The sequence below is a fragment of the Pseudonaja textilis genome, chromosome 18 (genome assembly GCF_049901715.1).
Source record: "Pseudonaja textilis isolate UNSWEBS1 chromosome 18, rPseTex1.2, whole genome shotgun sequence".
Taxonomy (NCBI): Eukaryota; Metazoa; Chordata; class Lepidosauria; order Squamata; family Elapidae; genus Pseudonaja; species Pseudonaja textilis.
In genome coordinates this window covers 5,905,640-5,918,886 of record NC_142007.1, presented here as the reverse complement: position 1 = coordinate 5,918,886, position 13,247 = coordinate 5,905,640, and the positions used below count along the sequence as shown (strand labels likewise).

Sequence of the window (13,247 nt, the reverse complement as noted above, 5' to 3'; positions counted from 1 at the left end):
AAGACAGTTCATTTAAAGACCGTTCGGCAGTGGAAAAAAAATGAATTATGACTGTTTTTCACACTTACGGCCGTTGCCGCATCTTCATGTGATCAGAATCTAACCGCTTGGCAACTGGCTTATAATTTGAGACGGTCGTTCCACTCCGGAGTCAGGTCATTGTCTGGTGTCGCCTTCTGACAAGCCAAGTCAGAGAAAAGCCTGATTCACTTAACAGACGGGTTTCCTAACTTAAAACGACTGTGGGGATTCGCTTAACAACTGCGGCAAGGAAGGCTGGGAAACGGGGCAAAACTCAGTTAACAATCGTCTTGCTGAGCCCCAAGAAAATATGTGCGTGTGTGTGTGTGTGTGTGTGTGTGTGTGTGTGTGTATAATTGGTTAAAGCTAGCCAGAGATCAGGAATTTGAACCCAAGCCTGAAAACAAAACCCTGCTTTGCAAAATAGAAGCTACCCCTCCTTCCCCCTAGCCAACAAAGGTTAGTGGCTACTAAGGTTGACTCAACCTTCCATGTCAAGGTATTGAGATTTAATAGCTGGTCCAGCTGCTGTAAGGCTGATGCAATGAGGATGAATCGTGGTTATTGCCGCTTTAAGACTAAGGATGGGTCCACAGGGTTTTACCATTTTAAGAAGCTGTATATATAAATGAGACCATGAGAGGGCGTATCTCTCTCTACTTGTGTTCTGTCTTCATTGTGGTTCTCCACGCAGAGTAAAGAAGATTGATTGCTTGCCAGGTATTTGCCTATCAGGTATACGTATGTATATAGCTGTCTTGTATATAATCCACTGTTAAATGATAAAGCCTCTGTGTGCTGTATTTTGCTCCTGGGTTGTCTCACAATAGTAGTCACGCTGCAAACACTCTGACATTCCATACTTCCAAGGTGGGTAAAATGAGGACCCAGATTGTTGGGGGGGCAAGACGACTGACTGTCAACTGCTTAGAGAAGGCTGTAAAAGCACTGGGAAGCAATATATAAGTCTAAGTGCTAGTGTTATTGCTATGTAAGAGCCGTGGTGGTGCAGTGGTTAGAATGGGGTATTGCAGGCAAACTCTACCCACCCCCAGCAGTTCGATCCTGACCGGCTCGAGGCCGACTCAGCTTTCCGTCCTTCCAAGTTGGGTAAAATGAAGACCCAGATTGCTGGGGACAGGAGGCTGACTCTGTAAACTGCTGACAGGGGGCTGTGAAGCACTGTGAAGCGGTATATAAGTCTAAGGGCTTTTGCTGTTGCTACCGATCCAGGATGCTCTTCATCTGGATGAAGAGAACCCAGACAGAAAAATGGACAAGGCCAACGATTGTGAAGGATGGCGAACCTCCTGCCTGAATCTCCTTTCAGATCTGGAATAACGTAAAGGGTGATTAACACACAGAGCTCGCCATCGCAACACGCGTGGACAGGCAGCCTGCGGGCTTTCTTGCATCAGAAGGCGGCTTCAAAAAGGAGCTCCTTTTTTATGATGATGAAGCACGGAAAGATCCTGTCCCAAAGGTGCTTTTCTCAAAAGGACTTTGTTTTTCTTTGAAGACATTTCATTTCTCATCCGAAAAGCTTCTTCAGCTCTTTTTTCAAGAGGCAGCTCGCTAGACTTTCTGGTTTGCCTTTGAAGACGTTTTACTTCTCATCCAAGGAGTTTGGCTTTTGGGGAGGCTGTAGCACATTGCTGATATTTAAGTGATTATCCACTAGAACTTCAAGATCCCTCTGGCAGTTACTGATATTGAGCCGAGTTTCACCAAATCTGTACCTGTACATTTGGTTTTTTCTGCCTAATCTGTGCCTGTAATTCAGTTTTTCTTCCCTAATCCATACCTGTAATTTGGTTTTTCTCGCCTAATCCATACCTATAATTTAGTTTTTCTCGCCTAATCCATACCTATAATTTAGTTTTTCTTGCCTAATCCATACCTGTAATTTGGTTTTTCTTACCTAATCCATACCTATAATTTGGTTTTTCTCGCCTAATCCATACCTGTAATTTGGTTTTTCTTACCTAATCCATACCTGTAATTTGGTTTTTCTTACCTAATCCATACCTATAATTTAGTTTTTCTTGCCTAATCCATACCTATAATTTGGTTTTTCTTGCCTAATCCATACCTGTAATTTGGTTTTTCTTACCTAATCCATACCTATAATTTAGTTTTTCTTGCCTAATCCATACCTGTAATTTGGTTTTTCTTGCCTAATCCATACCTGTAATTTGGTTTTTCTTGCCTAATCCATACCTATAATTTGGTTTTTCTTGCCTAATCCATACCTATAATTTGGTTTTTCTTGCCTAATCTGTACTTGCACATTTGAATTTCCTTGCCTTCCTCACCATTGACTTTCCTTTTGTTCAATAGAACCCAGTATTCAAGTTTGTCAATATCCATCTGGATCTTTTATAAAGATTTTAAAGAGTGCCGGGCGTAAAACTGAACCTTGGGGCTGGCGGGTCTGTAGTTTTTTGGATCTGTTTTTATTTTTATTTTTGGATCTCCTTTTTTGAAAATGGGAACCACATTTGCTCTTTTCCAGTCCTCTGATAGGATCTTGATCCAGGATCTTGAAAGATATGGTCCAATGGTTCCAAGATCACATCTGCCAGCTCCTTTAGAACTCAGGAATGTAACCTGTTAGATCCCGGTGATGTGAACTCGTCTAGAGCGGACAGGGATATTAAAACCACTCCGATTTGCTGGCTTTCTGTTCTGAGCCATGTAGCTCTGCCAACTCTGTGGAGGCTTCTTGGAACTTCTTGGAAAGAACAGCCCTCCCACAACAGAGAAGGAGGGATATGGCATCATCTGTCTCCAGTCTATAACACAGCTCCTTTCAGCAGTTCCAAAGAGGCTCCGCACTCATTCGCACTACTGAGGTGACCTTGAGGACATAGATAAACCTCCAAGTGGCCTCGACGACCCTCTAAAAGGATGCAAATGACCAGCTGCCTGCAAGGAATGTAAATCCTTTAATTCCCCACCATCCAAGTCAGAGCTGAAGAAGCTTCTTGGGTGAGAAGTGGAACGTCTTCAAAAGAAAACCAGAAAGTCCAGCTGCCTCTTGGAAGAAAAAAAAAAAAGCACCTCTGGGACATCCAGAGACATGAAAAGATGCTTCATTCGAAGGAAAGACTGTGGTCTAGTAAACGGCTACTATTTGGTCTCGTTTTTTTTTTTTTTTACCCTACTTGGAGATGCTGCTCCGTGCGGCCTCAGGGCGTAGGTGATCATCTATAAAATTTTGAATATTTTATATTCAACCTGTGTTTGCCGTCCTTATTAGCACGAGTGGCAAAATGCTGCCCTCTTCAGGATGCAGAAAATCAGAGCTGGGTTGTTTGAGAGGGGTGTGTGTATGTGCTCTGCAGAAACAGATAAAAGCCACTCGGGGTTGGAAAGATGGAAACTTAAAATTGGAGCAGGAGGTATCTGACAGTGCGATCAAAGCCAGCTCGTTTTTCATGTCCCGCGACTGGAAGCAAGCACTGATGCTTCAGATGTTCCCGGCACGGTCCTTGCTGCTCACGGCCACTGTGAGCCCAAGTGGAAGACACGCAAAAGCGTTGTTTCCCAAATCCAAGCAACCAATGAAAAGGAAAGACAAGTTAATCAGGATTTGCCTTCTGATACATATATATATATGTAGGCTGCCCCAAATTGAAAACTGAAACGGCTGTGAAAGTCTGACTCACAGACGAACACAATACAGAAGCCTGATGATGGCAGATGAGATTCTGCCGAAACGTTGCTACGACTTTAAAAGCACAACTATAATGACGTGGGAAAATACCCGAACAAAGCTGAATACCATACATACATACATAATTATTATTATTATTATTGAAAATGATGGAGGTGTCAATAAAAACAAACAGCGCCGGAGCTGGAGTCCCAAATGTTCTTTTTTAAATCTTTGTGTGGCGTTAAGTCCTTCGGCCAGATAAGGCCCCGGAGATCCGGCGAGGCTTAGCGTTTGCCAAGCCAGCTTTATTCTTCTGCCAGCAACTCTGTGGGGCAGCTGAGCAGAAACAGAGATATTTTGACATATCAAAACCATCTGCGGCAAACAGAATCTAAGAAGAACTCCAGGCAGCAGAGAAAAAAGCAGGACACAAAACGAATCAGAGCAAATTTACCCAAAGAGAATGTGAGCCTGAAAAACAGCTTTGTTTCTTTCTGTTTTTTCTTTCTATTCCTTTCTTTTTTTCTTTTTCTCTCCCTCCTTCTTCTTTCTATTTTCTTTCTTTCTTTCCCTTTCTTCCTTTTCTTTCTCACATCCTGCAACAGGACTATATTGTTTTCCGCTGTCTGTAAAATACACGTTGGTGGCCAAACGGGCAGCCGACAGTCTTGAGGTCAGTGCCTGACAGTGACAACCCAACAAGCACCTAGTTCTCTTGAGGTCTTCAGAATGCATACTCAATTCTCATAAAACTGCCTCGCCTTGCGCGTACACACACACCCCGCACCCCTGAGTTGGGAAAGAAGACCTAGAGGCTGGGTGGTGAGGGTTTGGTGGGACAGAAAGCTGACTCGGAACCCCGAAATGGGAGGTAATCCTTGTGTGAAATCACAGGTGTGCGGGTGGGTGAACAAGCCCAGCATGAAGAGGGAAGCAAGGACACCAGGGGTAGCTTGAAAAACGCAGCAAACAAGGCTCCAGTTCCGGGTGCCCAGCCGGAAGCATCAAAAGAATTCCCTTCAAATGCCGGTGTGCTTCATCCTGCAGGGTGCCAAGCCTCTGTATAGATTAATAGTATCCCAACATCCATCAGGGGAGCCATGGATCGCTCTCCCCTTAGACTCTTGGAGAGGTACCATCCACAACCATCGTAAACCAGCAGCACCTCTTCAATGCTCATCAAAACACCCGCGTGAACAGGATGAGAGTCATCTCTGCTTGCTTCGGGAATAACCACGTTACATCTTATCTCCAGCCCGAAGCATTACGAAGCTCCGTCCACATAAGCACCGCTGTTCTCGTCGTAAGAGGCAAAGAGAAAGGCAAAAAATCCGGTTTGATTTGGTGTCAATCCGGGGCCCGTCTCCCTCCCCCCACAAAAATTGCGATTCCTGTTGTTCAAAGTTATCACTGCATGGGACATTTGGGCTCCTTCAGCGTCTCCTTCAGGCCCACCGGTGTTTGGAGCAAGGGAAAACTTGGGAAAACTATGATTGGCAGATCTTATCTGACTCTTCTCAAAGACTCTGCGGCCAGCAACTTTATGAAGGGTGGCAGAGGGAACATGCAAATCGATGCTGCAATTCTAACACGGACAGCGATGTCCAGAGAAAATGGGAACGACTGCACTCCGTGGAGGGTTCTATTAGTAAGGGGAGGCATTGCTTATTCAAAGAAGATGGGGAACGTCGGCACCTGAACTCTAAAGGAGATCCGGTACCGGGTTCTGAGAACAGCCTGGGAAATGACCCAAAGTCATTTTTTCCTAGAATACCACAAGAAATCGCTAGAGCTCCCTCCAATAGAAGCTTTAAGACTGGAAAGTAGACGTTGGGGGAACGAAATGCATTAGATGCGGTGATTAACTTGCTTTAGCGCTTTTGATTTTTTTTTTCTATTTCCTTGCCAGTGAGGTTTTCCCTCCCCCCACCCCACCATGAAAAAAAATCTATTTTAAAAGGGATTTTGATTACGTGGCCTTGGGGAGTTCTAGGCCCGGAGCGCAAACCTTTTGATGTATGAAATGCAGAGAAAGGAAGAAACAACGGCAAAAAAAGCAAACTCAAGAGGACCGAGAACTTTTTTATAAAGATGATTTCTCCCTTCGCGAAAAGGAAACATTTCAGGAAATCTGACATTCGCAGATCAGGGGAAAAAAAAAGAAAACCTTGTGTAGTTTGGTGAAGATTATAAATTATACACACGCATATATATATATATATATATATATATAAATATATGCGCATGTATGTGCGTGTGTGTGTGTGTGTGTGTTTGTGTATTCTGTGAAAGCTTTTTGAGAAGGATTGTTTTCAGGAAACCTTCTGTTCCCGTATGTCTCCCTAGAGTTTGGGAAGGGAGCCAGGGGGAGCCAGAAGGATGCCAAAGACGTAGAAAAGTCCCAAGAGAAGGTTGAGCTTGGCTGTCCTTTGCGGGATTTTGAGGAAACTTTGGCTCCGGAACTGCCGTTCCAGGGAAAACGCCATGGGCAGGGTGAGGAGAGGCAGAGCCATACTGACGGTGTAGCGGGTAGCCAGGACGCAGAAGATGAGGTAGGGCAGGAAGAGCAAGCTGTTGTAGAGGACGTAAGAGAGCGTGGGGCCGATGAGGATGGCCAGCGTGACAATGCCCGCCTGCCGGTCGGACTCCATGTCCCGGGTGTTGTTGCTGTGCAGGATGGCCTCCGTGCTGAGGGCCAAGGGCACGGCGTAGAGCAAGGGCGAGATGGACAGGTAGCCCACCTGGAGGGCGTAGGCGAACATCACAGCCAGGGGCCCAAAGGTGATTAGGATGACCACGTCACCCAGCGCAACGTACTTAAATCCGATGCCTGCAACAACGACAAGGAGGGGGAAGTTAAATACCTCCAGCAGAGGAGATCTTGGCTTCTCCTGAGGCAGAAGGTTCCACGGACAAGGGCCGAGGACGCCACGGCCAACTCACCACGGGACAAGTCAACGGTGCATTCATTCATTTCATTCGGTTACTTTTATTAGTGGCAACCCACGTTTTCGTCCAAATTAACTCTTGTATTTCTGGATTGACTCTATTTTATCATTATTGGCCACGGTTCCCGTTGAAATTCATTTAACTGTCATTTGTTGAATTGTCCTGTGGCGAATTGTCTCATTCCGTACTAACAAACAGCACTTAAGAATCCCCTAATATTATATCAAAAACAGCTCTACAAGGTTAGGGTCCTGGGATAACTAAGAACATGATGGCTGGATCTGCTCCTGAGCCGACCCCCACCCCAAATCTTCCCTTCCCCAGGGCCTTTCCACGGAGGAAAATTCAATTCGCTGCCATAGAGGTGCCGTGGTGGTTAGAATGCAGTATTGCAGGCTGACTCTGCCTACTGCCAGCAGTTCGATGCTGACCGGTTCAAGATTGATTCAGCCTTCCATTCTTCCAAGGTCGGTAAAAGGAGGACCCAGATTGTTCGGGGAAACAGGCTGATTCTGTAAACCACTTAAGACAGATGGGTGTAAAGCACTGTGAAGTGGTACGTAAGTCTAAGTGCTCTTGGGCATGCTTTCCCTGCAGAAGATCCCAGGAGTAATGGCTCTGGCAGTTTAAAGATGAGCCTCTGTGGCGCAGTGGTTAGAGTGCAGTGCTGCAAGCTACTTCTGAAGCCAGCTGCCTACAATTTGGCAGTTCAAATCCCACCAGGCTCAAGGCTGACTCAGCCTTCCCTCCTTCCGAGGTGGGTAAAACGAGGACCCAGATTGTTGGGGGCCAGAGGCTGACTCTGTAAACCGCTTACGAAGGGCTATAACGCACTATAAAGCGGTATATAAGCTTAAGTGCTACTGCTGTTGCTATTAAAGCGTTTCCAGGAAGAGGTGATGGGGAAGATCTCTCTGCTACTAGACTTGAGTGTAGAAGAACAGCCCTTAATGCTAAAGAGCTTCCCAGCAACTATTAAAGTCACATCTGTACTCACAAAAACACAGAGAGAGCTCTGTGACACACCAGCCTTCTAACCTGACTGTCACTTGTCCCTTGATTCATGGAAGCAGGATAAAATCAAGATTAAGTCAATGTTGGTTTCTTTTCCAACTTTGATTCGGACGTACAGGCCATATAACTCAATTTCTGAGCCTGGTCTAAAATTTAAACTGGCAGCATTTAATGGGATGCAGATTCCCCCCCCCCCCCCCCGCTTTCTCCTGTGTTCCACAGCGCGGAAGGGAGACCACACAGAAAAGCCCTGCTTACCTCCGGTGTAGAGAAAAGAGCTGGAGAGCCCTCCGAAGTAAATCAACGCCAGGTGTTCCAATTTGAGGGTGGAGAAACAATAGAGGCAAGCCGCTGAAATGCAACCCAAAGTGTATAGGAAGACCCCAAATCGGACCACATCCTGAGGCTCCAAGATCTGATCCACCAGAGTCCGGTCATCGCTCTTCTTGTGGTCGATGCCCTTGGAAAAATCATAGTAGGTGTTCACGAGGTTGCCGGCTCCATGGACTGCCAGGACAGTGACGGCGCTGCCAACCAGGAGCCCCAGGTCGAGGGTGCCCTGGGAGCGGTAAGCCAGGGCACTCCCCAGGGCCACCGGGGTGAGAGAAGCACTGAAGCTCCACGGCCGGAGAGCCAGGACATAGGAGGTACATTTGTGGGGCCAGCTGCTGAACGGAGCTCTTTCGTCGGTGGTCTCGCTGTTCGGGAGGCTTTCGGTCCCAATGTTGATCTTCTCCGTCTCGTCTTCCATCTCCATGGCTGAGCACGCTCCTTAAAGGACGGGTGCTCACAAGTGACCTGAGGAAGGAAAGAAAGAAAAGTTTATGCGATGGCTATTTTTTTTTTAAATGGTTTCCTCTTTCTTTTTCCTGGAAGGTGCTTCCGGAGAGGAAGGAGACACTTAGTTGGCGAGGAAAAATTGGGCAAACAGGGCGAGAAAGAAAAGAGGAAAGAGACTCTCCCCAGGTGAGGATATGCTTTTCAAAGTCCAGGGACTGATCTGAAAGAGCTAAGGAAAAAACAAAAACAAAGGGAGCAAGTGGAAAAATTAAGACAACTAAACTATTTTAAAAAATTGTTGAATTTCTATGCCGCCCATCCCAGTCAATGACTCTAGACAGGCATAGAAATAGAGATAGCCAACTAAATACCCAGTTTAGCTAAAGAATTGCTGTAATATGTCTGAAACTGCAAATCCACAATGCAACTGATAGTAAGCCCTTAGCTGCTAAAGGACTGTGTTAAATGATCAGTTTGGCAAGAGAGACAGCGGGAGAAAGAGAGAGACAGAAAGAGAGAGAGAGAGAAAGGGAAGGAGAGAAAGAAAAAGGAGTGGGGGAAAGAGGAGGGAGGGAGGGAAACAGAGAAAGAGAGAAAAGAGAGAGAAAGAGGGATAGAAAAAGAGGGAGGGTGGGAGAGCGGAGAGAAATGGAGAGAAAAGGAGAAAGAGAGAGAGAGAGAAGACAAAGAGAGAAGAGAGGAGAAAGAGAGAAGAGATACAGAAAAGAAAGAGAGAAAGGGAGAGAGACGAGAGAGAAGAAGAGAGGGGAGAGAAGAGAGAAGGAAGAGAGAGAGAGAGAAGGGGAGAAAGAGAGAGGAGAGGGGGGAAAGAAGAGAGAAGGAAGAGAGAGAAGGGGAGAGAAAAAAGAGAGAATTGTTTTCCTTCACTGACCCTCAGGGGGAGAGAAGTAGCTGCCTTGTTCATCTAGAAGTCTGATTTCACCCCCTTTAAGAGATGACCCCCGTGAAGTCTCCCTCACGCTCATAAAGCTCTCACTTTGTTGGAGGCCAAGAAAGTCAACTCAAGGGCGCAGCAATCTCCTTCGCCCTGAGTGCCGCTCTCAAATGCCGGCAGCGCAAAGCTGCTGCAGGGCTCCTGCCTGATCCAAGAATTCCAAATGGAGGGAGGAAAAATAAAAAAGAAACGTGGATGGTTCTGAGCCCTCCTTTCCTGTGAGGAATTTCAAAGAAACTGAGGTCATCGTATCTTTTTTAAAAATAGGAAGTGGTAGGACTCCAATTCCCAGCAGCCACTCAGCACACCTAATGGGGAGGGGTAATTCCATAGTAACACGAAAGCTATCAATTATTATTTTTTTCCTGTTGAAATTCCAGCGATGGATTCCACCAACTTGATTCCGTGCAAAGAATTTCCTGAGCAAAACATGCTTTTAATCAAAGACGGAGCCATATAAAAAGTACAACTTTCTTTTTTAAAAAAACAAAAACAAAAACCTTCTACCTGCCAAATCGTTTGGCGCCGAGACAGGCAATCTGATCCTCCCTCTCTAATCGCTGCGGACAACTTCATCCGTCTGTCACCTCTGGCCGTGCTCCCTGGGAGGATGGGGGTTGAAGGATGGGAACCGAAACACCTAAGGGCCACTACTGCAGGTCTCCCATACCAGAAGCAGCGCTCCCAAATCCCCAACTGGAGCCCTAGCAGCCTTACCTGGAGGGGCCGGGATCTATTCTGCGCAGATCGGGCGTTTTCTCCAGAATAGCAGAGGCGTGGGGGAAAAAAACCTCAGCAGGTTGTAATTTAGCAGCGTTGGGTTATGCAGACCAACAGGCTTTATATCAAGAAGCCAGGCATTTTCTAGTAGTATAACTGGATCACGTAATCAGAAGAGTTCTTAACTTCGAAATCTGGGAGAAACAGAGGGAGGCAGAACCGGATAGATTAGTGGCAAGACATGAAGGATCCAAGTGGATGGACTAATTCCCGGTGTCATCTGAGGCTGGCTGAGTTGGAGTTAAGGCACCCTCCCAGTAAGAAGGCAGATTGTGGTTTCCAACACACACACCCAACCTCCACTGGCATGCTGTTGTTTTAATGGCTTTATTCTTTGGGCTAGTTAAATATAAATTAAACCCCTTACAAAGGCAAGATCTTTCAAAAAGTGGTGCAAAAAAAATAATAATCAACCATTAAAAAAAAAACAACCACATGCCAAACTGTGTGTTTATGCATGGAAGGGGCACCTCATGAAATAAAACCGCTAACTTTTAAGCGTGTTTGATTTGTTTTCGTGCAAAACCCTGCACTTGGCATTTACTCTAGAGTTCTGCAGAGTAAATATTGAGTCGGTTGTACTTCGGGAACTGTCTGGTTTGATACAGCAAAGACAGGTAGTCAACAACTGCTCATTTAGCGACCATTCAAAGTTACGTCATCAATGGAAATGGTGACTTTTAAGTGGTTTTCACACTTAACACCATCACAACCTCCTTTATGGTCACGTGATCAAAATCCATACGATCGGCAACTGGTTCATATTTATGACCGCTGCAGTGTCCAGGGGTAACATAATCCCCTTTTTGCAACCAATGGGGAACCCTGTTTCACTTAAAAACCGTGTTAACTAAATTACCAACTGCAGTGACTCACTTAACGACTGTGGCAAGCAAAGTCACAAAATGGGGCAAAACTCACTTAGCAAACTTTCTCACTTAGCCACCTAAATTCTGGGCCTCAATCGTGGTCGGGAAGTCGAGGACTACAGGTAGTCCGCGGCTTACCACACCGTTCATTTAGTGACCATTCAAAGTTACAACGGCACTGGGGTGGGGGGGAAAGTGACTTAGGACCATTTTTCACCCTTACGACTGTCGCAGCTTCGCCACGGTCCCATGTTCAAGATTCAGGTGCTTGGCAACCGACTCATAGTTATGACGGTTGCAATGTCCCAGAGTCAAGCCATCCCCCCTTTTTTGAGACCTTCTGACAAGCAAAAGTCAATGGGGAAGCCAGATTCCCTTAACGACCATGATACTCGCTTAACAACTGCTTAACTCGCTTAACAACTGCTTAACTCGCTTAACAACTGCAAGGATTCACTTGAACAACCGTGGAAAAGAAAGGTTGTTAAAGCGGGGCAAAAATTCACTGAATTTTCCCCTCAGCAACTGAAAAATTGGGCTCAATTGTGGTCGTAAAACGAGGACTACCTGTAAGAAGCCCCCTCCCCCAGCATTTAAAACCGTTTTTGTCGCCCCTCTCCCCCCACCAGGGGCCTCGGTGGCGAATTACCAGGCCTCAGAAACCCGGAGGGACCCCAAGGCCCAAAAGGCGCGGCCTGGGCCCTGGTTTGGGGGTCCGAGAAGGAAGGGCTGGGATGACAGCCGGAAGGCCTGCCCTGTTTCCCGCTCAGAAGGCGTCCCAGGCCCGCAGTGGACCACGGGTCTCGGGGTCGGAGGCCGGGAGCGTCTCCTCAGGACTCACCAGGCGGGACGGGGCGGCGCTTCGCCCGGGAACCTTCTCCCTGCCGCCTCCGCCCCTGACCGGGGGAGGGAAGGAGGGAACGAGGGAGGGCTGTGACGGGCCTCCCAAAGGCTCCAGGCCGGAATTCGGGCCCCGCGGCCGTGGTTTCCGCCTCTCCTCAAGGACAACCCGCTTGATTCCCTTCACGAACTTCCCGGAATATTTTTTTTTTTAAAAAAGGAGGCGGCCCCCAAACGCCAGAGAAACAGCTTAGCACCGAATTAGGAAAAATAAAATGCATTTTCAGAAGGGAAGGGTGAGGGGACCGTAAAGCACGGCGGCGTCTATTCTATGAAATACGGTAGCGTGGCTCAATAATTCACTACTGGAACAAAATGGGCGACAATCGTATTTCCTGTGCAGTTATTGACGCCTATGAAGGGATTTTTTTAAAAAAAAATAACGCACGCCTATTCTGGGTATTACGGTAGAGGGGCGCCTCCATGACCTTCACACCCGAGAGACGTTGGATTCTAAGGGGGGAAACTTTTCAGCAACGTACGTTTAACCATAGAGATGGGGTCGCAGGCCGCTTAGACCCTTGCACATGCGCCATCTCGCGTTGCCTTTCAAGAGGGAGGGACAGAACTCTTGCCTTACTATTGATATCGGAGAGCCCAGCCTTTTTTTGTGGGCGGGGCCGGGAATGGCAAAGGCGGGGCCAAGGATCAAGCGCTTTTGCCGTTGCTTATTGGCCGAACGCCGTGGCTATCTGCTCGGTTCGAGGAAGCCGATTGGGCTGACTTGCCACGAAGGCGGGAGAAAAAAGGCAACCCCAGCCTCAAAAGCAAAACAAGAACGAACTTTTTGTGCCATCGAGTGAAATCTTCACCTTTATACTGAATTATCCTGGGCTACTGAACACGCCTCCGTTTTTTAATTTTAAACTATCTCCACACGCCAAAAACTAAACCTTTCGTGGCAACCCCCTTGCTAAAACTCGAGATTTGCACCATCCAGAATTGTCAAAAATGTATCTCCCCACCACCCCGATCCAAAAACTTACATTGCCTTGAGCGGGAATCAAAGACCAGAAAACGTCCCTTTCCCTCCCGAAACGCGGAAATCCTGAGGTTTTGCGGCTCCCGGGCACTCTGCACGTGCTCAGAGGCTCGGCAAACCAAGCCTCCTTAGTAGCTTTGCAAAAAAAAAAGAGGGGGGCAATCGCCTCCCCTCCCTCCCCAGTCCTGGTTGCTTTCTATGCGGAAAGACTGGGCCGGCAGGGGATGATGGGATCTGGAGTCCAATCTCTGGGGTGCACCCCCCACCTCCAGGGTATGGGGGTCCCGTTTCCACTGATGCTCAGCCGGCCGTGGGACCCGCCTTCCTGGCTGCTTG

At 47.1% G+C, this 13,247-nt stretch overlaps 1 protein-coding gene across 4 annotated transcripts; it reads right to left on the bottom strand.

Annotated features, from left to right (window-relative positions):
* Positions 1-5,744: 5,744 nt before the first annotated feature.
* UBIAD1 (UbiA prenyltransferase domain containing 1) lies at positions 5,745-13,238 on the bottom strand. Of its 4 annotated transcripts, none has more exons than XM_026715868.2 (4): positions 12,916-13,238; positions 10,098-10,294; positions 7,904-8,443; positions 5,745-6,512 (listed from the first exon to the last, which is right to left on the bottom strand). In XM_026715868.2, exons 3-4 carry the CDS (start codon positions 8,400-8,402, stop codon positions 6,025-6,027), a joined length of 987 nt encoding a protein of 328 aa, XP_026571653.1. In that variant the 5' UTR covers positions 8,403-8,443; positions 10,098-10,294; positions 12,916-13,238; the 3' UTR covers positions 5,745-6,024. The 4 variants fall into 4 exon arrangements, with proteins under 4 accessions (XP_026571653.1, XP_026571650.1, XP_087771222.1 ...); XM_026715865.2 differs by lacking the exon at positions 12,916-13,238 and adding an exon at positions 11,871-12,035; XM_087915096.1 differs by lacking the exon at positions 12,916-13,238 and adding an exon at positions 11,679-11,897.
* Between the last annotated feature and the right edge of the window lie 9 nt (positions 13,239-13,247).